The sequence below is a fragment of the Sorghum bicolor genome, chromosome 10 (genome assembly GCF_000003195.3).
Source record: "Sorghum bicolor cultivar BTx623 chromosome 10, Sorghum_bicolor_NCBIv3, whole genome shotgun sequence".
Lineage (NCBI taxonomy): Eukaryota > Viridiplantae > Streptophyta > Magnoliopsida > Poales > Poaceae > Sorghum > Sorghum bicolor.
The window spans coordinates 7,942,319-7,970,083 of record NC_012879.2 but is presented as its reverse complement, the minus strand read 5'-3'; the positions used below and the strand labels follow the sequence as shown (position 1 = coordinate 7,970,083).

At 42.8% G+C, this 27,765-nt stretch overlaps 4 protein-coding genes across 8 annotated transcripts; 2 read left to right on the top strand and 2 right to left on the bottom strand.

The window, feature by feature from the left end:
• Nucleotides 1,408–8,605, bottom strand: LOC8081280 (C2 domain-containing protein At1g53590). The gene is made up of 12 exons (XM_002436695.2): nucleotides 8,122–8,605; nucleotides 6,586–6,660; nucleotides 6,346–6,489; nucleotides 6,034–6,129; nucleotides 5,822–5,953; nucleotides 5,308–5,460; nucleotides 5,140–5,181; nucleotides 4,765–4,813; nucleotides 3,404–3,496; nucleotides 3,094–3,277; nucleotides 2,778–2,904; nucleotides 1,408–2,590 (listed from the first exon to the last, which is right to left on the bottom strand). Exons 1-12 carry the CDS (start codon nucleotides 8,245–8,247, stop codon nucleotides 1,793–1,795), a joined length of 2,019 nt encoding a protein of 672 aa, XP_002436740.2. The 5' UTR covers nucleotides 8,248–8,605; the 3' UTR covers nucleotides 1,408–1,792.
• LOC8065513 (transcription termination factor MTERF15, mitochondrial) lies at nucleotides 11,120–16,917 on the bottom strand. Of its 5 annotated transcripts, none has more exons than XR_002448064.1 (3): nucleotides 15,595–16,917; nucleotides 13,767–13,936; nucleotides 11,120–11,363 (listed from the first exon to the last, which is right to left on the bottom strand). XR_002448064.1 is itself a non-coding variant. In XM_021448565.1 (3 exons), the coding sequence occupies exons 1-2, from the start codon at nucleotides 16,844–16,846 to the stop codon at nucleotides 15,638–15,640; spliced, it is 1,086 nt and encodes a 361-aa protein (XP_021304240.1). In that variant the 5' UTR covers nucleotides 16,847–16,917; the 3' UTR covers nucleotides 11,120–11,363; nucleotides 15,595–15,637. The 5 variants fall into 5 exon arrangements, 4 of the variants coding, with proteins under 4 accessions (XP_021304240.1, XP_021304238.1, XP_021304237.1 ...); XM_021448565.1 differs by lacking the exon at nucleotides 13,767–13,936 and having other exon boundaries at nucleotides 15,595–15,811; nucleotides 15,935–16,917; XM_021448563.1 differs by lacking the exon at nucleotides 13,767–13,936.
• Nucleotides 11,822–13,849, top strand: LOC110430710 (shikimate kinase 2, chloroplastic-like). Its single transcript, XM_021448566.1, is given in 4 exon segments — nucleotides 11,822–12,985; nucleotides 13,024–13,047; nucleotides 13,441–13,520; nucleotides 13,723–13,849. Coding segments are annotated over 4 exon segments (354 nt in total). The 5' UTR covers nucleotides 11,822–12,862.
• On the top strand, nucleotides 25,439–27,605 carry LOC8065512 (UDP-glycosyltransferase 73C6). The gene has a single exon (XM_002438048.2). It carries the CDS (start codon nucleotides 25,831–25,833, stop codon nucleotides 27,370–27,372), a length of 1,542 nt encoding a protein of 513 aa, XP_002438093.1. The 5' UTR covers nucleotides 25,439–25,830; the 3' UTR covers nucleotides 27,373–27,605.

Sequence of the window (27,765 nt, the reverse complement as noted above, 5' to 3'; positions counted from 1 at the left end):
TTTGCTTGTATTTTTATAATTCTATTTATCATAAATGTTTTTACTTATATATTTTGTGCTTGATTATCACTGTGTCTAGTGAACCATTTTGAGAGATACTCCTACTTTACAATCTATGTTATCGACTTCACCTTTTTGGTCTCCGCCACTGAACGCAGGACTAGGCACTTTGGATGCCGTTTTTGAGCATATTCTGGGATGACTCGGCTCCGGCTGCTCAAAAGAAAGTTTGCCGCTCTTGTGAGGTGCTTCAAGATTTGCTGGCCCCGTTCTGTTGTAGCGACCAACCCGCCTCGATTCAGTTCCGGGCCTCGCTGCGTTCCACAGGTGTAGGCCGGCCAGTAGCCGGCTGCCCACCTTGTCATCATGCCAGCAGTGTCACAATCGTCACCCATGTTGTCTGCATCCATGCATGATAGCCACCTGAATTCAATCCGGACCTCTAGAGTGATGGAACCAATCCTATTCGAAATCTACATGTCAATCCTGGACTGTATTTCTCCACGCATTTACTCTGCAATGGAAAGGAGATACTCTCCCTCTCTGGATTGGTTCCACCTGGATGCAACCGAACGTGCCCTTAGGCGGCACGGTAATTTGAGCACCCGATCAGTGGATAATTTAGGCTCTAAAGTTTCAGTGTCAGCGTGTTGACAATAATGAAGAAAACTCTTTACTTTCAAAAAAAAATTAAGGAAACTCAACTTGATGATCAAAACGAAGTCCAATTGAACCCAAACTTTTCTTGACCTTCTCATCGGCATGAACTCCAACTTTCATTCTTGTACCAAACATTGGGAAGGGACAGCAGCAGATTCCAACTTTTGTTTGACCCACTTACAAGTTGAATTTGAGTTTGGTATAAAAACAAAGTTCGTTGTATTTAAGGATAAGGATGGTACCCACAGGTTCTTTTAGTGTAACTAAATGAACTAAATAAAAAACAAAAATGAGGAAACAAATTATCTATTTAGTTCATTAAATTACACTAGAGAAGAACCGCAAATATCCATTTGGAAGGCCATCCTGTATTCAACTTAGACTGCAACTTTTATTTAAGGCCAAACATCGATACAGGTACAATACCTACAGTTTTACCTTAATCAAAACAGCCACATGAAAAAGGCTTCAACTAGGGTTTTAGCTAATTTTAAGCACTTTCTCCACATTTTCCAAACATAAACCCTAACTTTTATTCAATAGTTAATTTAGAGTTATTTGATCATGAATGCAAGAGTGGATTGACACCCCATGTTTAAACTTCATTAGCAAAAGCAATTCAAGCAAGGTTCCAATTCATTTAATGTGATTAAGTGATTCCAACTTCATGCAACTTCTCATATGATCAAGATGAGTTCATGTTTAGGTGATGCACATGAAAAGACACAATTAACATTACACAAGCGTATTTTTGAAAAGGTTAACATATAAACAAAACAATATTGCCTTTGTCTTTCAAAAAGTTCACGTTGGGACCTATTTTCAGAGAAATTCCGTCACCACTTTAAAAGATTTTGAACTAAAGCTCATGATCATTATCTTGTTTAAGTTCAACCCACTGCCTAGCCTATGATTAGCCTTTGATTAACACCTGGGGTTACAGTAACTACCTACAGACTACAGTTCTACACATGCTCATACCAAGGTCACTTGCATATAACGCGCAGATTGCGTTTACCTCACATCGTCCGTGACATCAGCCACAGACTCTAGCGCATCAACAGCATCAATTACTTGGTAGAGAAGGATCAACTTCTATGGTTCTAACCCGTCCTTTTGCATCGCAAGGTCATCAAATGCTTGGTAGTGAAGGATCAACTTCCATGCCAGTTTTTTGCATTGCAACAACATCGCCTTCCTCATCACTGTGTTCTTCTTCTTTGCTCTTGTCGAGGCCCTTCTTGCTGAACATGCTCTTTAGATTATGAGCGGTTTTCCCAGCATGTTTCACCATGTGCACCGCCTTCTTCCTCAGGTGCCTTTTATTCGGGCTGTCCAGCTCCTCTCTCTCAGGGCTTTGCTGCTGGTCATCTGGTCTTGACCCCGATCTGTTGACCCCAGGATCTTGATCGACCAGATATGTTACTGAAACCCTGCTTTCCCCAACCGGCCGAATGTTTGGGTGAGGCGTTACACATGGGGAAGCTTCGTCGTCATTCTCTTTCCTTGGGCTCCGATGGAGCACTGCTCCAGCTAGCTTGCCCAGACCCTTCTTGACCTTGTGGAGGTGGCGGTGCGATTTACTGCTCGTGGCTTCTTCAGTGCTGGAGTCACTTCTATGAGATTCTGACGCTGATGACCTTGGGCTATCACTACAAGCATCATTCTCCCGGTGAATTTTGGAATCCTGGCACCGGGGACGGCCTTTACGAGGTTCCCATGCACTGGTGACATCACTGCCAGGGCGATGCACCCAAACATCGGGCTTTTCTGATCCTTCTATGTCAACTGGCTCAAATTCGTCAGACATCTTCTGGAATTCATCAGAAGATTCACTTCCATGGTTGGTCCTGGAGGAGAAACTTGACCTCGGTGTGCTAGCTTCGTCCACCTTATGTATTCCACACTGTTCCTCTTCATCATTAGGAACCTGCAAGCACAATGAACACAAAACACAAGTTGTCACTCAGTCTGAACTTAACTTTCAGTTCTAGACTGCATGGAAACATATATGCTGGGTCATGGGCTAAAGGAAAATGTATCTAGACTCCTAGTCAGTGTCCAGTGAATAATAAAAGTCAGTCTGATTACCAGGATGAAGTAAAATCTAATCTCACCTTTTCATTTTCTTCTTCAAGTACAGTTACAGCAATGTGAATCTTCCCTGTCTTTATGTTCTTCAGTGCAATCCATATATCATGCCTTTTTCCACCTCTTAATTTGTTGATGCTTATGGAACAATCACTACACACATGACAAGAAAGATACATTTCACTTCTATTTTTGTGATAGTTAATCAGAACGGTAATAGTTTCCCAACGTGTACTTAAAACATTTGTGAATTTTGTAAGTACAAAATGCAATTAGCCATAAAGCAATGGTATGGTACGCACTATTATAATGAAAACTTAGAAATGGCTAATGGAGACTAACCCAAGAGTGTCATCAAAAATGGGATCCTTATCTCGGACTTGAAGAGAAAGAAGGTTGAGTGCTTCCCATGAAGTTATTGGTATTTTAAACTCCTCGAGCCATTTTGGATTAAGAGTTTTCTTATGGATCTTTGTGTGAAAACGGTAGGGTCCAAGATGTCCTTTCACATATGGATCAGCTAGTCCTGCACATAGATCCAACAATAGGCATTTTTCTGAAAGTTATCTAAATACAAGTCTGGAATCCTCCACATTAATTCAAAAATAACTCATATTCCTTATTTTTAACATTTTATAAATACTCCACATACCATTTGGATCAGATGGCTTCATATCAGCACCTTCCAGGATCTCCACTCGAGCATATGCGATAGGAGGCTTCTCATCAACACTAAACCAGTTCTCTGATATTTATGGACATCAAGTTAGAACAATTTCAGACATTTTGCATAGGAATAACTAATAGTGCAAAATGAAAAACAGTATACTAGTAACAAGAAAGCATGGAAGCTACACAGGCCCGTCTCATAGGGGGTGCAGGGAGTGCGACGGCCAGGGCCCATGGCGTTGAGGGCCCATGAGTATACCCCTCTATACTACAGGTATTGAGGCTCATACGATTCATTTACTGTGCTCGCTTCGTATCCTTGGTCGTGATCAGTTATCAGTTCAGTTCGACACTCCACAACTCCGTGACTCTGTGGCCAACGGTAAGTGATTGCAGTTGCAGATTTGCAGTTTTAGTTTGGTTATCAGTTGTAGGGATCTAATTTTCTAAATTTTAATTCCAATTTTTTTTTGACATATTAGATGCTGCAAGTTATCTCTTATTAATAGTACTATATATTTCAATCGCCACATTGAAACATTCGTTGGGCTCTTAGTGTCTTGCTTGCACAAAGGCCCTAAAAAATATTGAGACGGCGCTGAAGCTACACTAAGAAGACTATAGTAATGGCAGAAATAGTTTGAATAGAACAAACCGGCCAATTAGCCTCTGGGGTACTCCATCTGTTTTTTTTTTTTGGCATGCTTTTTTTTTGGGCTCCAAAACGAAGGAGCAGCATAACAGATTAGATTACCTGCAACTAACAAACTTTTCCCCTGTACAGCTCCATGCCTGCACACATCCATGGCCACTGCCATGCTCCCACCACCTCGCCACCCAACACCGCCTCGCGCACGCACATCATTGCTGCAGACGAGCCTGAGCAGCAGCACCCCCCCCCCCTGTGGGTGCAACCCTTCGCCGTGCTTGGCGCCTCCTATGCGAGCCTGGGTAGATCGAACCGACGAACTACGAATCTAAGCTACAGGGACGCCACAATCCAGCTGCCCCTGTCCCAGAAGGCCCCCAGCAGAATGTAGTCACCGGGCCAAATGCAAGGAAGCCAAGGGGGCAGGATGGGTGGAACAGTCCGTGCGAATGAGCAGTGCCCCACCACCACCTTCATTGCAGCTGCACAGCCTCCAGCAGCAAGGACGAGCAGAGGAGAGGACTGGCGCGGGGATGGCAGTGCTAACTCCGCCCGAGTTGCCTGAGAGGGGCGACACGAAGGGCGGGAATATTCTATGATATGTTACTATCCCCATATGCCTACTCAATTGAAATGGAGGGTGCAACTAACTAGTAAACCAAATTGCAGTACAACAAGAAGTTTACAGCAATTACCTGTTGATTCAGAGGCAAACTTCTCCAGATCAATAACTAGCATGTTGGGCTGCAAAACAATTAATTCTAAAAGTTATTTAGCTATTTTGTATATGATCCTTAAAAAAACACTATCCAACAAAATGCCTCAGTGAATGCCCAAGCCATGTCAAAAAGCACATCCATTGCAGGCGAGCTCAATGTTTGAGGCTACAATATTTGACATATTCAAATACACAGAACATCTTTTGCCTTTGCTTGTTCAACAATGGACAAACGAATGCAGGTAAAAGTATGGTCAATTTAAAACTATAGTTTAATGAAGCAACTCAGAACCTTCACAATGAAGGCCAAGCTTTTTTTTTAATTAAGAATTCATGGTGTAGGAAATGTAACCTCCACAAGTGTCTGTCCGAAGGCAACATCCAGCATCCTGTCCTGAAAATATTGAAAAACAAGATAAACTGAGTACCTAAGAGAAATGTAATGACATTAAAATGTAAGTGGAAAATAAAATATTTTTTTTGCAAGATGGAAACAATAAACTAAACTAGATAGACTTACAAGCCATCCAGAAATTCCTGGGAGTTCAGTTACATCAAGCCCATGACCAAACAATGGTTTCACTGTCATTTGGAAGTATGGAGGCTCAACAAAGCATACTCTTACGCGCCCAATAAATGGCCACTGCCGCAGAAATCTCACCCCTACCAGAACCTGCAAAAAAGCCCTAGAGAGGCTTAGTAAACACACCAGATATGTTTTGCATGTGATCTTATAAAGATCGTTGCTGTTCTGTGGCTGCTGCTGTGCTGGTACTGGAGATGCTGCTGACATGGAAGTCCCCGACAACTGTTTGTAGTTATTATGGAATATTTGCCTTCTATTTTTTCATATGGACTCATTTTTCTTGTCTACACATCATTTTCGTTTTGAAAAACAATCTGCTGCTCTAATCCATGTCAGTGCTCAGTTCCAATGCACACTTACTAGTATGTGTAACACTGAGAAGACAGTGATGACTGAAAAGAAAACTAGGCCAACAAACTTGTACTAAGATTAAAGAAATGATGCACACCTTTCCTTCAACATGCATCCCAGTTATATGCATGTTTGTTGTAATGCCAAATCCTAATCTCTTCCTTAGTTGCACAGCCATTCTTGCATCCATATCATCAGCTGAAAGAAAATTCATCCCTATCTCTAGAACCTGGCATGTAAACGTTAGCCATGTCATGGTCAACAAAACGAATATCTGAGAGACAAAAATATCAGATTCACATTACACACCAAGTGGTCATCATCAGTTGATTGGTTAACAACCCTAATATCTGTAAACATCGGTGGGTTCCTACCCAAGTAAAGACTTTGGATTACTGCTTTCCTCTGCAAATGAAATGTAAATGGATATTTGATCAGGTATACAACGGAATACATCATAGCTTCGTAAGCATACAAATTGGCAGCAGATTACATTCCTTTCTTTTTTTGCTTCTGAGTTTTACAACTTTCAAGAGAACTAATCAAAATTAACGCATAAATATGAATACAGTAAAAGAAATCTTATACGTAATAGGAGCTATTAAGAAACTCCATACTTACTGCTGTCCATGGTTTGAACTTCTCTAGGAACCACGGGAATATGGGCAAAAGGAACTGCTGGGATGCAACCCTCTCCATGCAAACTGGCCAAATCTTTTCCACAGCATAATTAAGCCACCTGACAGTCTCTGCATCAGAGAGAAGCTGGTCCAAAAAGATAATAAAATGTAAGAAGTAAACCAGACTTTTGAATTGGATAAGAAAGCTGAACTAGAACACTAAATCAAGAAACTATAGTACCTTTCTCTGATTCGCACATTTCCTTTCCTCATACTGTATCCGCCTCCACAACCTCATTGTGTACCGTTGATTCACCTAAAAATCACATTGTTACTGTGATGAGATAACTGAAAAACTGTATTAACTCGACCTTCGATGCTAAACACTGTTTCTGCATTGTATTTTTCAATGCAATTTGTGGTCCACGGTACTAAGATGGCCATAGAACTTGTGATTATTATAATTTGTTTGAAGAGGATATTATTTAATTTATTATATTAACAAGGTCGCATAGGTACACAGATGGGTAGCAAGCCAAAACTAAATCTGACATACAGCATGTGAAAAATCGAGCTAGGTTGAGAGGCCTGATAGAGAAAAAATAAATCTAACTCGATGTTAGTAGAGAGATTAGTTCAAGTGCCTATTGGTATTTTGGTCAACTTTCCGGCATTTATAGGGCACTGCAATGAACTCTGACACTGGTCACAGTAGAGTATCAGAACATCGAATTTGAATTTCCAAGGAAGGACCTTCTGTAACTGCAAGTCGCAACCACATCACAGGACCAACGCAATAAAAAATAGTAATAATATACTAATAATAATTCAAATTTTGCCCAGAGTCGATTCACATGATCAAAGCATCGGCCATGATATGCTCTCTAAAAACAAAAATAAAAAAGTGAACGCTTGACCAGTAATTGACTTTAACTGCTCCATAGTTAAACAACTGCTCCACTAGGCTATAATTAAACAACTGCTCCACTAAGCTGAAAATAGAAGCAAAACTTTTTTTTGGGGGGCATGCTTCTCCCAACTCCCAAGAGCCTTAATTTGTACTAGAAATTCGGGAATATTTGGATGGGCTAGGGCTAGTTACTAGTTGGGTTAAAAATTAACCCAAATTAGGTGGGGTTAGTTAGCTAGTTGGCTAACAATAGTTGATGAAGTCTTGGCAAAAAGATTAACCCACCTATTAACCGTGTATACTTTGTTCTAACTTCCCAAATTCTTTCTACATGATTGTTTGGATGTAAAAGACAAGAGGATCATAGAAAGCGTGTATCATCCTTCGATCGACCAGACTTACGAACATGAATATCTCCAGCATCTTAAGTATGATAACGATTTGCTTTCATCAACGCTATGGCAAGGCCCGTTTTGGTCAGACATGACGTTGTCATGCGTTAATGAGTTGATCAGGAACCTACCAAAGACAGCGTGTTCGTGAATTTAACTCTAACAACCATATTCATAACAATGCAGCGTGTTCGTGAATTTACCTCTAATCCTACTCATAACAATGCAGCTGAGTTGAAAACAAGGAGGGGAAATATATGGAAGCCCACAAAAAAAAAAAAGAGGAGCATTATACAAATCGAACACCTAAATGTAGCAGTAAGAAACGGGAGCTAGAGTTTGACTAATTCATCGAGTTCTCGGCACGAAGCAGTCAACAGGGGGCAAATTAAGCAATCGATTCGAGGCAAGAGGGGGAGAGAGAAAGAGAGGCTCGGGCGGGCCGCGGGCGGGTGGATGGAGCATGCGCACTCACCGCAAATATGTAGAGGAGCGCGACGAGGAAGAGCGCTGGGTGCGCCCAGCCGGCAGCCGCGGCGGCCCAGAGCGCCGCCAGCACGAGCGCCGCGTGGTGTACCACCGTCACCTCCGTGATATCCATCGCCGTGGTCGATGAGGGTCTACAGCCGCCCGGCAACCTCTTCCGGCGGCGCTCGTGCCCCAGTCCACGGACCCACTCCGCGCTTTCGCTACTGCTCTCTCTCTCTCTATATATCTCTCTGGTCTCTGCCTCGTCGTCTCACGCGGCGACCGCGCCCCGAGCAGCGGGGATGGTGGTCATCATCATCACCACCGCACCGCTCCGCTGGTTTCTTCGGTGGTGGGCGGCGGCGGCGGCGGTCAGAGGATGAGAAATACTACTCCATGACTCCTATATGTTTTTTCTATATAGTATGATGAGGAAGGCGTTGCTGCGTGGCGCGGCAGGGGGAACGTGGAGGCCGACGGGCTCGTCACATGGTCAAGGCGCGCGGGCGCGTGGCGCGGGGCGGGGGCAACTGGGGGTGCGGGGGCTTGGGGTGCCGACGACGCGGACACGGCTGCCGATGGGTTGGTTTGCTATCTCGATTGGTTCTTCCGTTGTTGCGGTCAGCCGACACGGGCGGGGGCGGGTGATGTCCTCCGTTTCGCGATGGATGACGCCGGCGTGGTGGACTGCTGCAGGGCGGGTCGAAGGACGCGGACAGGAATGGTGTGGTGGCTCAGAATTTCAACGCCGGTATGGGTATGGAACTGGAACGGGCGTGACCAAAGTGGGTATTGAACTGAACTGGATTTGTTTGTTAGCAAATAGCAATAGCTTGGGGAGCAGGAAGGTAGAGTAGAACACGGCAAGATGAATTGACGAGGATAGGATTATAGAATTCATTCGATCGTTTGTTAGAGCAGGTACAATAATGGGCTTATAACCAAGCTAATGCTGATGTAGAGGAGAGAAGAGAGATGATAGTTTGGCTCTTATGTAAGCACCAAACTAGCCACGAATGCATAGGTAGTGATGGGCCTAAATAGCAAGTGTTGTGAGAAGGAATAGGAAATAGAAAATATTTTAGAGACAAGTATAAGACAACTTATTGTATAACTTGACTCTAATCATTTAACTTATAGCTAAGCACTTCGCATTATTGATCTTGCTCTTACATCTTTCATGATAATCTCCTTCCCTCTTAACTTCTCCTTTAAGTACTCTATCTTGGTACACGGCAGCTGGGGGGGGAGCTGGTTGGCGATGTTGTAAAAGCCACCTACCAAGTCCATTTTTTATATGACTTTTTAGAGCAGTGATTTTAAGGTGATAGCCCTATCTTAAAAGAAAAGGAGGAGAAATCCTAACTAGTCTATTTTTATCAAACTTTTATAAAAAAAAAAAAGTTGCACTTGAGCAATGACTGTAATGCGGGTTTTTGTGCACGGAAACAAGAGAGACGGACTTTTGAGGGCTTGATCCAAGGCCCCTATGAACGAGGGGTGAAAGAGGAATTTGAGGGCTCTGGTACCACTAAGTTGTCTTTCTTCTTAGCCCTAAAAAGTAGGATAAAAGCTTCTTAGTTCTTATCTAAATTATATACATGAAAGTTCTACTGTCAATATTTAGAAAATAAAGAATAATTTCTCTATTTTATGTCTTTATTTATGTTCTTCTATTCTGTTTGTATTAATTATATGTTGATCACAAGAGGTCAAGAGAAAAATCTATCTACAGGTCTTTTTTCCATCCGGTCCATTCTATTCGGGCCCAACCACCAGCCCACTCACTCATATCAACTCAAGTGTCGTCACTCGTCACTGCCAGCCCACTCAATGGCTTGGGGCACGAGGGGTGAAAGGGGAATTTGAGGGCTTTAGATGTACTGCTGAGTTGTATTTCTTCTGAGCTCTAAAAAGTAGGATAAAAGCTTCCTAGTTCTTATCTAAATTATATATATGAAAGTTTTACTGTTGATATTTAGAAAATAAAGAATAATTCCTTTATTTTATGTTTCTTTATGTTCTTCTATTCCGTTGTATTAATTATTTTGATCATGAGAGGTCAAGAGAAAAATCTATCTATCTATAGGTTTTTTTGTTCGTCCAGTCCATTCTATTAGGGCCCAACCGCCAGTCACTCGCTCAAGTCGACTCACGTGTCGTCGCTGCCGGCCCACTGAATGACCCGGGCACGTTTGGTATATTTGTCAATCTATCTTGCCTTGCGTTGCCAAAGGTTGGAGAGCGTTTTTTGCCTAGGCCTTGTTTAGTTAAAAAAAAAACAAGATTTCTCGTCACATCAAATCTTATCGCACATATATAGAGTATTAAGGCCTTGTTTAGATGCAAAAAGTTTTTAGATTTTGACACTGTAGCACTTTTATTTTTATTTGACAAACATTATCTAATCATGGAGTAACTAGACTTAAAAGATTCGTCTCGTATTTACAGGCAAACTGTGCAATTGGTTTTTGTTTTCATCTATATTTAATGCTTCATGCATGTGCCGCAAGATTCGATGTGACGGAGAATCTTGAAAAGTTTTTATTTTTTTGGTGAACTAAACAAGGCATAAATATAGATTAAAAAAAACTAATTACACAGTTTACATGTAATTTGCAAGACGAATCTTTTGAGCCTAGTTAGTCCATGATTGAACAATAATTATTAAATACAAACGAAACTGCTATGGTATCCAAAATTCAAAAAATTTGCCAACTGAACAAGGCCTTAGGCCTTGTTTAATTCACCCCAAAAATCAAAAACTTTTCTAAGATTTCTCGTCACATCAAATCTTGCGCATATGCATTAAGCACTAAATATAGATAAAAACAAAAAACTAATTACACAGTTTGCCTGTAAAATCGCGAGACGAATCTTTTAAACCTAGTTACTTCATAATTAGACAATGTTTATCAAATTAAAACGAAAGTGTTACAATATCAAAATTTAAAAAAGAATTGGATCTAAACGCCTTATCCTGGTTGGCCAGAGGAATCCTGGAATACACAAGAAACGAGGAAACAGGCAAAACAACCAAACGTTCATTTTCTTGCCTAGCCTGGCAAAGCGAGTCACAGGAAGCATTCCAAACTGTCGCTCCAAGTCAACATATGACAAGTTACCGTCCTCGTCCTCCGTCTTGGAACCGGCCAGCTCGATGGCGCTTTTTAAGACTGCGTCTCCGCTCGCAGCGCATCCACGGGCACCTGCTTGACCGACCGCTAGACGGCGCGCGCCTCCCGTTCCCTTGCAATAAATCAACGAATGATATTTTTAGCTATAGTTTTCGAACAGGCTCTAAGTTCGGTGAAAAGTTTTTTTGATACTATATCACTTTCGTTTCTATTAAACAATTATTGTCCAACCATAGACTAAATAATTAGTTATTTTTTATTTATATTTAATATTTTATACATGTGCCACAAAATTTGATATGATGCAAAATCTTAAAAAGTTTTCGGATTTTGGGTGCTACTAAACAAGGCCTAAGGTTTTTGCAATTTTGATTAGTTCGAGGACGGAAATGTTGGTATCTGATCTGGTTGGAAGCAAATCTGGCAGATTCGACAGATAAATTTGCGCGCATGTGCGAGCAGAATGGATACAATGATACCTGTGTGAGCAGAATGAACAGGTCGATTGTGGCAGCAGAATTTGGCAGGTGTGGTGGTGGTGGTTGGTTTGGTGTTAGCTTGGACCTTGGTTTAGACTTCAGAGTATGCGAATTGGAGACTGGTCTTGCATTTGAGTTGGTGAAATTTCTGAAATTTAGGAATCAGGTGTGATGGAGATGTTTCTGTTCATCAAGAAATATTGCAAGGACCAGGGGGGCTGTGGTTAGGCATGGTCACAAAAAAAAAAGGGAGTGTTGCACGATGTCATTGAAATCAATGTCGTTAAACTGCAGTGTAAAAGGACTTACTTTCCCTATAGGAAATATTTAATTCAATTCTGGATTAGCTAGGCTTCTTTTCCTAATTACTCGGAACAATATTGTTTTTGACACTTCACGGACTAGAATTGAGCATGTACTTTCATCTTAATATACTTCCTCCTCCATACTCGAAAAGAAAGTTATTTTGGACAATGTTTGAGTCAAATATTGGGAATATAAATAATGAATACTTTTTAAGTTGTTGAGTTTTAAAATGTGTAAATTATATGAATAAATTTGTCTTGAAAAATACTTTCATAATAATATACATATATCACTTTTTGATAATTTTTTTATAAGAATAAGGAGTCAAAGTTATGCTTTGTAGACTGTGTCGCTGTCCAAAATGACTTTCTTTTCGAGTACAAAGGGAGTATACTGCTAATTGTGCTACTGTGCAAGAACTAGCCTCGGTTCTCATGAGGACCTATGATCTGATATTATATTTATTTCATTTAAATTAACTTCCTTTTTTTCTGAATTTCTCATCTTATGTAGGTGATGAGAGCATGCACAATTCAGCTGATGAGGCCCTGCTATTAAAGGTAAATAAGAGTACATCAAATTCAAATTTCTTAAACGAATGAAACCAAACATGGCACCATGTACTGCTTTGCTTTCTGGCCATCTTTGTGATATGTATATTCCTAATGTAACTGCAGAGGAAATCTGAAGAAGTTCTATTCCACTTGAATGGACAGTGCATTTACCTAGTTGGTAAGCTCTGAACTTCCGAGACCTTCTGTTTGACCAAAATTACATATTGGCTTGTCTTCGCCTCAGTAACTAGGGGTGTGTTCATACTGAAGGAATGATGGGCTCCGGAAAAAGTACGGTGGGGAAGATCTTAGCTGAAGTTCTGGGTTATTCATTCTTTGATAGTGATAAGCTTGTAGAACAAGCAGGCATGCCTTCTGTTGCTCTAATATTCAAGGTTCATTGTCAAAAAAAAAAAATATTCAAGGTTCATAGTGAAGTGTTTTCAGAGAGAATGAGGTAACATTTCTTGATTATTTTGAATATTGTTTGCTGAATTTTCCTTCCTATTTTAGCAAGATTGGTATAATTTCTGAATTTTTGAAATTGTAATGTCCCAACATAAAGGCTTATGCAATGACAGGTCTTGTTTAGATCCAAATTTTTTTGGGATTTTGACACTGTAGTATTTTCGTTTTTATTTGACAAACATTGTCCAATTATGGAGTAACTAGGTTTAAAAGATTCATCTCGCGATTTACATGTAAAATGTGCAACTAGTTTTTGTTTTCATCTATATTTAATGCTTCATGCATGTGCCGCAAGATTTGATGTGACGGAAAATCTTAAAAAAATTTGGTTTTTGGGGTAAACTAAACAAGGCCACAGTATATTGTTTCTCTGCTGCTGCAGAGTTGTGTCTTGAGGGATTTATCCTCAATGAGGCGACTAGTTGTTGCAACTGGAGGTGGTGCTGTTATTAGGCCAATTAAGGGCTCGTTCGTTTGCAGCTCGGAATGGCCTGGAATTGTTCTGGGCCTGGGCTGAAATTGTTCCGAGCCGTTTTAGGCCGGGAACACTTAACCGAACGGGCCCTAACTGGTATTGGAAAAAAAAATCTGGTTCCATGTCTTGTGATTGTCCTTTTTTTTGTCTTCCCAAACAAATAATATTTCCGATTGTTTCTTATGAATTCGGGAATTACATGAAGAAAGGTCTATCTGTTTGGTTGGATGTACCTTTGGATGCCCTTGCGAAGCGCATTGCTCAAGTAGGGACTGCTTCTCGTCCTCTTTTAGACCAGCCATGCAATGATCCATAGACAGCGGTAGCTACTTTCATCCTTCAAGATGTGTTGCTTGAGTATCCATAATACTTCAAATCGCTGAACTATTTTTTGCTTTAAGCCCTGTTTAGTTCCCCACCAAAAAATTTTTCATCCATCCCATCGAATCTTTAGACACATGCATGTAACATTAAATGTAGATAAAAAAATAAACTAATTACACAGTTTAGTTGAGAATCGCGAGACAAATCTTTTAAGCCTAGTTACTCCATGATTAGCCTTAAGTGCTATAGTAACTCATATATGCTAATGACAGATTAATTATGCTTAATAAATTTGTCTTGCAATTTCCTAACGAGTTATGTAATTTGTTTTTTTATTAGTTTCTAAAAACCCCTCCCGACATCCTTCCGACATATCCGATGTGACACCCAAAAATTTTTCGTTCTCAATCTAAACAGGCCCTCAGGCTTTCTCAAAACTAAGTATGCTTGCAGAGCAAAGAGGTAATGCTTATGCAAATGCCGACACAAGGGTTTCTCTTGAAGGTATGTTTCCCTGTAATTTCTTACAAGGTTTCTCTAGAATATTCCTATATTCATTATTACATATATGGCCCTCTTTTTTTGCAATACACAAGTTTCTTCCCTTCATGCATAAAACATTGCCTAACAGTACATCACACTGCATTTATTTGTGCAGAGATTGCAGCTAAGCAGGGCCCTGGTGATGTTTCTATGCTATAATATTGCTATTGAGGTTCTGTACTCATTCTCCATTCATGTGCAGTTGTTCAATTGGCGTTCTGTATTTTGGCCACAGATTTTGTTTCACCCCTAACGTCCAAAAAAAAAATCATGCTAAATTTCAGGCGCTACTCAAGATTGGGAGCTTCGTCAGTGAAGATCCCACAACCAATGACCATGCTGGCAACAAGCTGATTCTCAGAGTCGTAGGATAAAGGCCTTGGAGAGTTTTGACCCCTTTGTACTGTGTATCAGTAGAGTGCAGCTCTTATAATATTTTTTTGTTCTTTTTACTGGAATCCAAGAAAAGGACGATTTTGTTGTAGGGAATTTGTAGAAATCCCGTGAGGTCCTAGGCCATTGGGAAGATCACTGTTAGTGTAATTGTATAGCCTAACACATTGCTTATACCGCACGTTGTACTACCCTGTACAAGACACCAAAATTAGTTTCATATCTATCGTGTAACAACGCAAAATTCAATTATGGGCCTGTTTGGTTCCCCCGCTAAATTTTAGCCAGCTAAACTTTAATTATTTTAATAACTAAACTTCCAAACACACTGACTAAAAAGGAGCTAAAATAGTTTAGTCTCATTAGTTACCCAAGAGTAGCTAAAATAATTTTCGTAGCTAAATTTTAGTGAAGGGAACTAAACAGGCGCTATGGTTTCCTTGCTTTTTCATTTCTTATTTTTACAAAGTGATTTGGTTTCATCAGCAACTTAGTTTACACAGGCATCCAATTTTCAATAGTGTTTTGCATTAGCGATGATGAAGAAACATTATCCTTATAGACTTCCAATTTAAGCAGTGCAACTTAAAAAGGGATATATCCAATTTACGAAAAGAAATCATCCTACCACTGCCTCAAACATTGTGTCATCCTACATTCCTACCCCTGATCAAAGAGAGCAAAGATAAATCTACCCCACCCCTGATCATAACCATGCCACGCCATCTTATTTACCAGAAGTCAATTCTACAAACACAGCTGCAGGATGTAGGAGTTAGGCAAGAAAAGAAAAGAAATTACCAGCTCACTGCTAAGTGTCAAAACACTGCTGCACACTGAAGGCTTAAACACTTGCTGAGCCGGTGCTGGGTTCTTGAAATCTGAAGGTAGGCACCTCTCCTCTGCAAGCAGCAGCATAATCTAGGGCGAGGCTTGGTGCAGCTTCCTTGTAAGGGAGTATGAACTTCTCCATGAAGACATTCTCGCTCACCTGGACAGCAGTATAGTAGCTCCGGTCCTGCTCCAATAACCCATTTTCCTTCAGGTAATTCACAACATAGTGCCGGGGCATGAGGCGGCGTTCCAAGCTATATGTAAGCAGAGCAGGCCTGTGAGCAATGTACTCCGGCTCCAACCCAACCTTGGTGATCAGGAACTCTGACATGCGGCGCAACCTGTCCTTGGAGTGCTTGAGCACCAATGGCAGCTTGGAAACCGCAACGCCCACCTCAGCATCCGACCACTGAAATGTTGTCTTCAAGAACTCCACCTTAGCTTTGATCTTTTCCTCGCTGAGGAACGCGACAGCCAGCAGTGCGTGCCTAAACATCCCGGTGCCACGAGGCGCACCGACAGCTTCAGCTCGCTCGACCATTGCCCGGACGCGTTCTGGGTTGGTGGTGATCAGCCTAGGGACGGGTATGGACAGCTTGGCAATATCACAAGCATCTAGCCCGCACTCCATCAGGAACGCGACGTTGGGCTTGACCACGCGCTCGAGGTCGGAGCTGAGGAGGTAGGCGTTGCTCCTGAGAGCATGGATGAGGTTCTCGAAGGAACCGAAGAGGGGGACGTAATACTGCAGCTTGGAGACGACGGTGGGGCGGCGGAAGCGCGCGGGGTCGACGAGGACGAGGCGGGCGATCTGGGACGGAGAGAGGCCGAGGTCCCGGAGCTCCACGAGACGCGGGGCCAGAGTCCGCTCGACCTCGGAGCAGAGAAGCTTGGGGTCGTAGGAGACGGCAGCGGCGATGTCGGCGTCGGAGAGACCGAGGTCCGAGAGGAAGGCGAGCACGGCGTCGGGTCTGGAGGGGGACTTGAGGTGCGAGAGCACCTTGGAGGCCTTGAGCGCCTGCGCCGGGGTGAGGTGGCATGTGGCGACGAGGTAGTCCTCGACGGCGAAGGGGGCAGCGCGGCTAGCCGATTCGGCGGCGGCGGCGGAGAATCGAGTCGTGGGGAGACGGCATTGGTGGCGCAAGGAGAGGAGAGTGACGGTCGTGCGGGGACGGACGGAGAGAGGGAGGTGTTGTTTCTGGACAAGGAGCATGGACATGGCTGCCGGCGCCGGCGGGGACGAAGATGGTACAGTACTACAGTGGGAGAGGAAACGCTATGGCCTATGTGGGCTGGTGGTTACCGCACAAAATGCGCAACTTTTTTCATTGTAAATAAATACAAAAAAAGAATAAACAGGTTATCCAAAACTTGGCAGAAAACAAAGGAAAAATGTAGAAACTTAGCAGGAATCAATTCAATTTCACACAAAAATTATAAGAAAAAAATTACGGTAGTATTTATCAAAATCTCATCTCTCACGCGGAAAATATCTCTTCCTTGCTGCTAGTGATAGAATTTTGTCCACTTTTATTTTGTTATACCAAACCTCTCTTTGTTAGTGATTGCTATATTAGAGCATCTTTAGTAGTTTCTAAAAATCACTAGATAAATTAAAAAGTTTTCAAGTGACTAAAAAAATTAAGAGGATATTTGTTGTCTTTCTCCACTTATCTCTAAAATCTCGCTTTTAAAAGATAGAAGATAATTTTAATTAGGAACCCCAAAATATTTGTAAATCACTGAACTAATATTATATTTATTTTCTCTCTCGCGCATTTATATTAGAACTCTAGTATTCTCCTTATTCTTTTCTACATCCTTTCACCCAGTAACGGAGCCACCGGCTGGCCACCCCGGACCGCCGGCCGGGCTTGTCGGCAAAGTTCAAAAGAAAATTTTCTTTGAATACTATAATTTGCTAGCTAAATAATTTTGCACAGTGAGGATCGTCCGCGCTCATAAAAGCTTTTGGCTTTGCTACTGCTTTCACCTTCTAATTCACCGATGGACATACACCCATATTTATCTGTCCATGCTAGGTGGATTTTTCGAGTGCGGCAGGACCACAAGATTGAGAGTTGAGATAGAGAGTCATTGGAGAGTAGTTTTTTTTTCAATCTTGCCAAAAAGTCAAGATGCTCTTATGTTCTTTTTATTTTGTTTATTTAGCTGAGAAGGCACCATTGAAAATCCTTTAATTATATTTCATCCACGCTGTATGAAAACAAGTCTAAGTCATAAATAAAAGTGTTGTATCTCAATAAGTCGTGAGACATGCCTGCATTCAATTCAAATAATTTGGCATAGCACAACCTCACAATGGATTTCAAAAAGTGTTGTATCTCAAAAAGTGTTGTATCTCAATAAGGCCCTGTTTAGATTGGAGATGAAATTTTTTTGGATGTCACATCGGATGTGTCGGAAGGATGTCGGGAGGGGTTTTTAGAAACTGATAAAAAAATAAATTACATAGCTCATCAGGAAACTACAAGACAAATCTATTAAGCATAATTAATCTATCATTAACACATGTGAGTTACTGTAGCACTTAAGGCTAATCATGGAGTAACTAGGCTTAAAAGATTCGTCTCACGTTTTTCAATCAAACTGTGTAATTAGTTTATTTTTTTATGTACATTTAATGTTCCATGCATGTATCCAAAGATTCGATGGATGAACGAAAAAATTTTGGGTGGGGAACTAAACAGGGCCTAAGTCGTGACACATGCGTACTTCATGATCACAAATTCATAAATGAGTGGCCCAGAGATAAGCTAATATTTCACATAATACTCACAGTACAACCATACATAGGCTTCATAGTTTGTGAACCTTGATGTATGCAGATGTAGCTATGGTATACATATGCTCCGTAGCTGCATGTATTAAGGCATTGTTTAGATCCAAAAAGTTTTAGATTTTGATACTGTAGCACTTTCGTTGTTATTTGACAAATATCATCTAATCATAGAGTAACTAGGCTTAAAAGATTCGTCTCGCGATTTACAGACAAACTGTGCAATTAGTTTTTGTTTTTATCTATACCATGCATGTGCTGCAAGATTCCATGTGACGGAAAATCTTAAAAAGTTTTTGGTTTTGGGGTGAACTAAACAAGACCTAAGGTTCACAGATAGAAACAAAATCACAAACATAACGAACTCATCTTTCAACCCAATCAACGTGTGCTCGCCGCTGCGATTCTCCCTCTGTACTTTCTCCATCTCCAAAAGAATGTTATTTTAGGTTTTCGTACTACAAGTTTAACTCGATTTGTAGAAAATATGTGTAATATTTGTATCTCTAAATAAATTTGTTAAAAAACTAGATTTAAAAATATTTTTTTATAATATATTGAATTAAAGTTATTTTTTTAAAAACGCCACTTATTTTAGGCCTTGTTTAGTTCGCAAAAATTTTCAAGATTCTCCGTCACATCGAATCTTTGGTCGTATGCATGGAGCATTAAATATAGACGAAATTAAAAACTAATTATATAGTTTATCTGTAATTTGTAAGATGAATCCTTTGAGCCTAGTTACTTTATGAATGGACAATGTTTGTCAAATAAAAACAAAAGTGCTACAGTATCTAAAACCCAAAAATTTTGCAAACTAAACAAGGCCTTAGGACCGAGGATAAGAGAGTAGTCATGACTCGTGAGGGCACCCACAACCGTCCCCCACGGCCATCATGTCATCCATTGTGTTTGCCCATGCTGAACCATGCCTCAAGCGGCCGAGCGGCACCCGTGCCACTGGCTCTTGTGGCCTGCATGCGAGTGTGGATGCCTCCTGGGCTCCTGGCCCGCATGGCCACAGGGATCCGCTGGCGTGGGTCACAAAAACTATAAGAAATAAGTGAGTTTGCCGGTATCATATATATATATAGAGAGAGAATTTTGTATAAAAATGTTCCAAAATAAAATAGAAAGTAGAGGAGCAAACAAGTTATATATTGGAGAAATAAAGAAGAAAACACAACTCCAGATAAAAAATGGACATAATAATATTTTAGGCCCTGCACTATGCGTGAATCAAGATCAAGCCATTCTGACTCGTGAGGGAATACCAAATTGAGATGACCGAGGCATGCGGGATGGAGTGGGGAGGAAGGGAAGAAAGAAAGCAGACAAATGGTTTAGGCTAGTGAACCAAACAAGACCAAAGTGCACAAAACAATGCCGGATGGGCTTTCGAATGCCACTAGCACGGTAACCAGTCACACCCTAAGAGTACTTATAGAAATATTTATCAGTGGCTTAAGAAAAAATGACAGTACTATCATTTTTTTCATGCCGCAAGTTTGACTCGATTTGTAGAAAATACCTACAATATTTGTATCTCCAAATAAATTTACTAAAACACTATATTTAAAAAATCTTTTTAATGATACCAATTATGTATTATAAATATTAATATTTTTTAATATATATTTTGTCAAAGTTATTTCTTAGGAAGCGAAAACGATAGATATTTTGGGACGGATGGAGTGTATAAGTGTTTTCTTAAACTACCACTAGTACAAATAAATATATAGTGGTTCTCTTAAGTCTTAATTGGTTGCCCTGGTCATATCTATTTATATTATTGGTAAGTTGGGTGAACCATTAGAACAAAATAGATATACTTATATTGGTGATATCCTTTTGACAGGTAGGCTTCCGAATAATGTGATGATAGTTTTCCTTTCCCTTTTTTTGTGTGCGTTTGCTGCCTTATGGCCAATAGGGGTGATGATGTACTTCAGCACTAGCTTCGTCTGTATCTAGATTTGAAGAAGAGGTGTAAGCTCGAGTTGCATTTAACTTCGTCCTTTTATTCTCTATTGATGGGTACACTCTATCCCATTTAGGCTACCCCTTCACCTTCACCAATATTCCAATAGGAATGGCTTGTCTAGATTTTCATTGTCGTAAACTGCATGAGCTCTCACCATTATTTGGTCATTTGATTCACCACTAGCATGTGCATTTTTCATTCTATTCCAACAATAATTGAACTTCATCACTATAGGTGTGTACCTGTTTCAATGATTTTTCAACACGGCTGCTGACCTTTGCTCTTCTTTAGGTGAATGCTTGTTGTAATCTTTGGCGACATCTTTCCAGAAGTGATCATATTTCTTATCAACGCCTTGTATTGGATCATTGGAGTTGTTGAGTCATGCACGTACTAGCCTTAGATTCATAGGCTTACTCCACAATCTACGCCTAGTTTTTTTATTTTCTTCCTCTGAACTGCTCTCACTTTGCTCTTCATTGGTAACAAGAACCCCATGTAATGATTGTGGAACAGAAATAGTAGACTCAGATTCATCAGCACGTGAACCACTGCCACCCAATCGGAGATGATGGATCACTAGCCATAGCAGCCCTAAAACTTCCTTGCTAGAATTGTATCAAACCTTCATGGTAAGGAGTACCATGGTACCTTGATGTTCCACAAAGCTGTTGAAAACCTAGTTGAACCCCAAAAGGATTGAAATGATGTGGATAATGAGACTGCTGATTGGGGTCTATATGGTGGTGGTTGAAAATCATGGTCGAAATGAGATGGAGGGAAATCTGGATATTGCTAGTTGTAGCCACTTTGTGGTCCTTGAAATTCTGAGCTTGAGGTTGAAGAGTTCAACAAATTTTTGAAGCCACCAATAGAAGATGGGTCCATGCTTATGTTCTCTCAAATGGAGGGAGAGCTGATGTGTACATCTATTTGTGTTTTATGAAATGGGGAGGAAGCAAGTGCATCTTGTGGAGTTACTTGTGCATGTTCATATACAGAGCAATGAACAATGACTAACTAGTTGGGTTGAGTAATGGTTGGGTGGTTCGTCGGTTAGCTGTTGTTGCACTCTATCAAAATATTTGTTTATGCTCCATGAATTGGCTCAAGCTTTTGAATTGATTCTTGACATCTTCCATGAGTCGGTGGTACTCCAATGGTATGAGTCGACTCATGGGCTGCCACCTCAACCCATGAGTTAGTTTTCCACATGCCACTAGAGATGGAAACTTGTCTATTGACGGATCATGTCTTTGGGCCTATGCTTTGGTTTCTACTGGTGCTTACTTATTACAAACCGCTGGTGCAAGAAAAAACTCGGGTTTTAAAAAAACTACTCCATCCATTCCAAATTATAAGTTATTCAAAGAACTTGGAGAGTCAAAGTATCTCAAGATTGACCAAATTTATATGATAAGATAATAATATTTATGATACCAACTAAGTATCATTAGATTTTTTATTAATTGTATTTTTATAGTATACCTATTTGATGTTATAAATATTTATGATTTTCTCTATTATTTTAGTTAAACTTAAGATGTTTTGACTCTTCAAGATTATCCAAAGCATCATAATTCAGGTATCATAGCTCTCTAAAGGGCTAACTGAGATTTCGCAATAATTACCTTGCTTTATTTAACAAAGTGACAAAAAGAATATTTTTAGCTATTCATTTAGTAAAATTTTATGGCGCTTGGAAAAAAGTAGAGTTGTCCATTTAGATAGATTGGATGGCCATAAAATAAGAAGAACTAATGTGGGGGAACTTAAGTTGTAGGCTGGAACCAAAAATATGTGGGTCTGAAACTAAAAATATATAGGAAAGAAATTATTATAAAATAAATTAAAAAATATATAGGTAAGAAATCATTTACAAAATAAATTAAAAGCGTAGCATTGTACTTGCTACCCTTTCTCCTTGTGTGAGTTTATCCTTCACGCGAACCTACTTGCCGATTTTTTTGTTTTTTTGGCTTTTTTTAAAATTCTCACAAATATGTCCTTGGTAGTTTCATTTCGAAGTAAGGACCCAAGGCTTGGCACCATGGACAATGACGCCAAGCTAACATAGCTTGGCGCCACCGGTAATGGCGTCAAACCCGAGTCTCACGTGGATTATCTGGCTGACATGGAGGGACTCTTGGTACCATAATGCATGGTGCCAAGCTTGGCGCCATGAATAGCAGCGCCAAGCTTGGCACCATGAATCATGGCACCAAGCCCCTGCGTTAATGAATTGGTAGCCTCTCTTCCTCCCCGACGCTTCTTTCTTTTCTTTCTCCTTTATCTTGTGTTTTCACTATCACCACTACACCCTACCTCTGTCAAGTGTATTGGGCATGACACTTAGCAAAAGGAGTGGTAAAATTATTTTTTAATTTTTTTTTCACATTTCATCCAATCAAAAAGAAGATATATACAATAGATATTGCCAACACCACATATATGTCACCATAAGCACATATATCACAACCATTCGTCACAAATATATCACAAGTTCACAACCACAAGTTCAAATACATCACAAGATCACTAAATATACCCTTGTCTGAAAATTATTTGCGTGGAACCTTCGTGGCAGGTGGAACTAACGTGGTAGCCATATGGTGTGGAAAGTACCTCGGTGGCACCTTCGAGATTGCCCAGTGGTGTCCCCGGTACTAGGGTGGAACTTGTTCCTGTGTCATCTTGAGGCGAATCATCTTCTGATGAATCTCCTTTTGGGAAATCGGGAGGTTCTTTAATAGAGAGACATGCATGAGGATCTGTATGAGGTAGTGCAGTTTTTAGATTGTCTTAGTTCTCAAGTATATAGTTAGGGGCGATGCATAGACTAGTTGCACCATACCTAATTGTCGATGACCTGCTCCATGTGCACCTGCATGTCCAGAAGGCCCGCACCCTGGTCACCTTTTGGTTGCTGGTACTGTGTGTATCAGACTCGATGGATGGCCCGGTCTGCAGTAAGAGTGACAATTGTTAGAGGAAACGGTGTAACATTAAGGAAACAAGGTTCCATTATAACTGCGGTTACCATTTATGTGGCGCTAGATTGCTTGTTGACCACCTGGTGGTTGTGCTTCTATATGAATCCAAAGTGGCTATATGTGCAGGAGGAAATCACCGATTGTCAGTTGTCTACGGATGACTATATGTGCAAGCCTAGGTATAGCTAATCTCGATGCATGTGTTCATGGTGAATGTGAGATCAACTCTACTAAACTGGACGTCACGAACATCACATATGTCCACGAAGATTCTAGGTATTACTATGGGTTGCACGCAGATGCAGTGGCATTCCATACATAACAAGACTGAGTGCTTCTTTATTTTCTGGTGATCGTGGGCATCTAGCTGGTGTGTAGAAGTTGGGTATGTTGCTATCGATGGGTATTGCAATGGAACCATGCTCGGGCGTCCATGGATAGATTACAAGTGTACGGTTATTAATCTCGGGGCGTGAGGACTAGGCGAGCGCGGTCGGGCGGGCCGGGGCGCGGGTGGCCGGCTGGCAGGGAGGATGAGGGAAGGGGCGTGGGCGGAGCGGCATGGCTGCGAAGGAGAGAAAGTACGAGAGAGTGAGAGAGAGAAGAAGGAAGAAAACAAGTGGATATATGTTTTAAAGGCTTGGCGCCATGTCTTGCGGCGCCAAGCTTGGCGCCACTCAGCGCCGACGTTCAGTCCACGTCGAATGGGGTCTTGGCGTCATTATGCTTGGCGTCAAGATATCTAGAATTTAAATTAAAACTACCAGAGATATATTTGTGAGATTTTTTTCAAAAAAAAAAGAGCAAAGAAAAAAACAAAAAAGACATGCGTTCCTCGGCCGCTTAGACGAGTTCCTCCTCGCCATGCGCCGTGCAGGCCGCGCGCAACAGCGTAAGGAGGAGGAGGTGGCGCAACAGCGTAAGGTGGCCGCCGCCGCTAGGTCACCGCACGTCTTTGGCCGTTCTCGTTGCCGTGTCATTTCAGTCCGCGCGCATCCGTGGACCGTGGTACCACGGAGGTGAAAGATGCGTTCGTTGTTTCGTCCGCACGCGGCCATGGCATCCAACGCAGCTGTTGCGCTCGAGCCCGCGTTTGGCCGTGGCCGGAGCCTCTGCTGTCACGGATTGGTTTTCTGCTGTCGCTCTGCACCTCTGCCAGTGCCAGAAACATCCCAGGGCACCGGTGACGTCGACGTCGACCTCAACGCGATTGGCGACTCCAGACTCCAGACCGTGCTTTCGTGCTCCCAAGAAAAACGACGGGATCAATTATAGATAGAGCTAATAATGACCTTGACTAAATAAAAGTACTAAAGTACCCTTCGTTACATAGCAATTTAACATCAACGGCTGCTAGTTTTTCTTCCGGGCCCAAGCACAGTAACAAGCCTAATTGATTTAAAGAAATCTCTGATCCATTGCCCATTTCATTTTAGTTAAAGAGCGTTAATTAACAACGTTAACGCAATGGCTGGAGTCTGCGTTTCAATTAAGTAGGAGAGCAAAAGAGTTTATGTACAAGCAAAGAAAGAAAAAATAGTGTGGGTTCTAAGCCACAGTTGCAGACAAACATAGAGAAACACCCTGAAAAGCTAGGCTCGATTGAAATCTCTCTTTCTTTGTTCGATGTCGTCCTTGATTCTTGCAGCCACCTGCACCACCGTCTCTGAGGTGTTATTGAAGATTCTCCTGTTTCGCGCCTTCCAGATGTTCCAAAAGGTGTAAATCACCATCGCTTTGAGTCGTCTTCGTTCTGAACTTGGTACCATTTTTGCTGTGTCTTCCCACCATGCTTTGATATGTACGGGATTGGCCTGAAACTGTGCCCGCAGTTCAGGGAGGTTCTCTCACGAGATGATCTGATCCTAAACTGCCTTTGCAAAAGGGCAACACAAGCATAGGTGCAGGCCAGTTTCTAAAGGACCATAGCAAGGTTCACAATGTTTTTGATGTGACCATCCTCTTTTCTGTAGGTTATCGGTCGTTAGAATTTTGTCTTGCAATCCAAACAAAGATCTTGCATTTGTTCTACACTAGAATCCAACGCCTTAATTGTATGCCAAACCTACACACTGCCTCTTATTCTAGAATGAGTTGCCACATCATCGTTTACGTCACTGGTAACTTGTAAGCAGCGTCCTTCCGCTATGCAGTCGATCAGTACAAATGCGAAATTGCGGTATCTTTCAGTTAGTATAGTCAGGTGCGATAACGTGCCTATTGATGATGTGCGACAGCCCTTGGAACCATCGTTCCCGCCGATGCCTCCACCCCCTTTGTTCTCGCCGCCCGCAAAACCTTATCTCCTATTTAAGACATCGGACTGGCACACAACAGTCCATCGAAAGTCCAAAAACACACTAGCAAGAAGCCAAGCACACTTAACACAGTAGGTCTTCTCTGATCGGAGCTTGAAAAGCTGCCAAATGGCAATAGAAGACTCAGCGAATGGCCGTCGCCCGCCGACGGCGAACGTCGACAGCAGCGGCTGCGACGTCAAGGCGCATTTCGTGTTCATCCCGCTGATGTTTCAGGGCCACCTGATCCCGGCGGCCGACACCGCGCTTCTGCTAGCCACCCACGGCGCTCTCGCCAGCATCGTCGTCACCCCGTCCAACACCGGCCGGATCAAGCCGGCCGTCGACTTCGCCCGAAAGTCCGGCCTGGCGGTCCGGCTCGTCGAGCTCCCGCTCGACCTCGCCGCGGAAGGGCTGCCCGACGGCGCCGACGACGTCGACAAGGTGCCGGAGGGTCTCTGGACCAACTACTTCCGCGCCCTGGCGCGCCTCCGGGAGCCTCTGGAGCGGCACCTCCGCGCGCACGCGCCGTACCCGACGTGCGTCGTGGCGGACTTCTGCCACCCGTGGGCTAGGGAGCTCGCGGCGAACCTCCAGGTCCCGCGCCTCGCTTTCTTCAGCATGTGCGCCTTCTGCCTCCTCTGCCAGCACAACGTCGAGAGGTTCCACGCGTACGACGGCGTGGCCGATGACCACGAGCTGGTCGTCGTGCCCGGCCTGGAGAAAAAGGTCGAGGTGTCGAGGGCTCAGGCTCCCGGTTTCTTCCGCGGGGTGCCCGGGTTCGAGAAATTCGCGGACGACGTCGAGCAGGTGTTGGCCGAGGCCGACGGCGTCGTCACCAACAGCTTCGTGGAGATGGAGCCGGAGTACGTCGCCGGCTACGCGGAAGCCAGGGCGATGAAGGTGTGGACCGTCGGGCCGGTGTCTCTGTTCCACCAGCGGAGCACCGCGACGCTGGCGTCGAGAGGGAACACCGCCGCCATCGGTGCCGACGAGTGCCTCCGGTGGCTCGACGGCAAGGAGCCCAACTCCGTCGTGTACGTCAGCTTCGGGAGCCTCGCGCACGCACGACAGAAGCAGGTCGTGGAGCTCGGTCTCGGGCTGGAGGCGTCAGGGCACCCGTTCATCTGGGTGGTCAAGAACGCCGCCGCCGGCGAGGAAGTGGCCGAGTTCCTACACGACCTCGAGGCGCGCGTCGCCGGGCGCGGCCTGCTCATCAGGGGGTGGGCGCCGCAGGTGCTGATCCTGTCCCACGCAGCCATCGGCAGCTTCGTGACGCACTGCGGGTGGAACTCGACCATGGAGGCCATCACGGCCGGGCTGCCGGTGGTGGCGTGGCCGCACTTCTCGGACCAGTTCTTGAACGCCAAGTTCGCCGTGGAGGTGCTGGGGATCGGCGTGGACGTCGGGGTGACGGAGCCGCTCATGTACCAGCTTGAGGAGAAGGAGATCGTGGTGGCCAGAGATGTGGTGGAGAAGGCGGTGAGGGAGGTCATGCAGGGAGGAGGCGAGGGGGAGGAGCGGAGGAGGAGGGCACGAGCGCTTGCGGCCAAGGCCAGGACTGCCGTGGAGAAAGGCGGGTCGTCGCACGCGAACCTGCTGGATTTGATCAACTGCTTCAAGGTGGACGCGGGATGTCGTGCTCGCCCCTTCGGGAGGTCGACTGCATGAGCATCGCGGGATGTCTGAGAGGACAAACAGTTTTTCCCATTTCAAATTCCAAATCTGCTAGTATTATACTTGGGCGTCATCTACTTGCCACTGTGAGCCAGCTGTAGACAGTCTGCTGCAATTCTCCACTTCTGTTAAAGTTTCAAGATTATGTTTTGTTTATTTTACAGAGGTGTATATGTTGGGGGGTAAATAAAAAATGTATACTCTATGAACTATGCTCATGCCAATCACTTATCCATGTTAAGTTTAGATGTAGAGTGATAGTCTGATAGATAACATTTATCTTTATGCAAACCCTTTGAGGCCTTGAGTAGGTATGTCCAGTGACAGATCTAGATAAAATTTGTTATGGGGGCTCATCAAGGTTATATTTAGTTCAATATACAAAAT

What these genes read in the sequence shown, in the direction of transcription:
- LOC8081280 (XM_002436695.2), bottom strand. Translation starts at nt 8,247, where the DNA reads ATGGATATCACGGAGGTGACGGTGGTACACCACGCGGCGCTCGTGCTG. An exon ending in AATGTGCGAATCAGAGAAAG is followed by an intron (nt 6,490 to 6,585) that starts GTACTATAGTTT and finishes TTTTTGGACCAG; the next exon opens with CTTCTCTCTGATGCAGAGAC. An exon ending in GGATGCATGTTGAAGGAAAG is followed by an intron (nt 5,461 to 5,821) that starts GTGTGCATCATT and finishes GCTTTTTTGCAG; the next exon opens with GTTCTGGTAGGGGTGAGATT.
- LOC8065513 (XM_021448563.1), bottom strand. Translation starts at nt 16,846, where the DNA reads ATGTCCATGCTCCTTGTCCAGAAACAACACCTCCCTCTCTCCGTCCGT.
- LOC8065512 (XM_002438048.2), top strand. Translation starts at nt 25,831, where the DNA reads ATGGCAATAGAAGACTCAGCGAATGGCCGTCGCCCGCCGACGGCGAAC.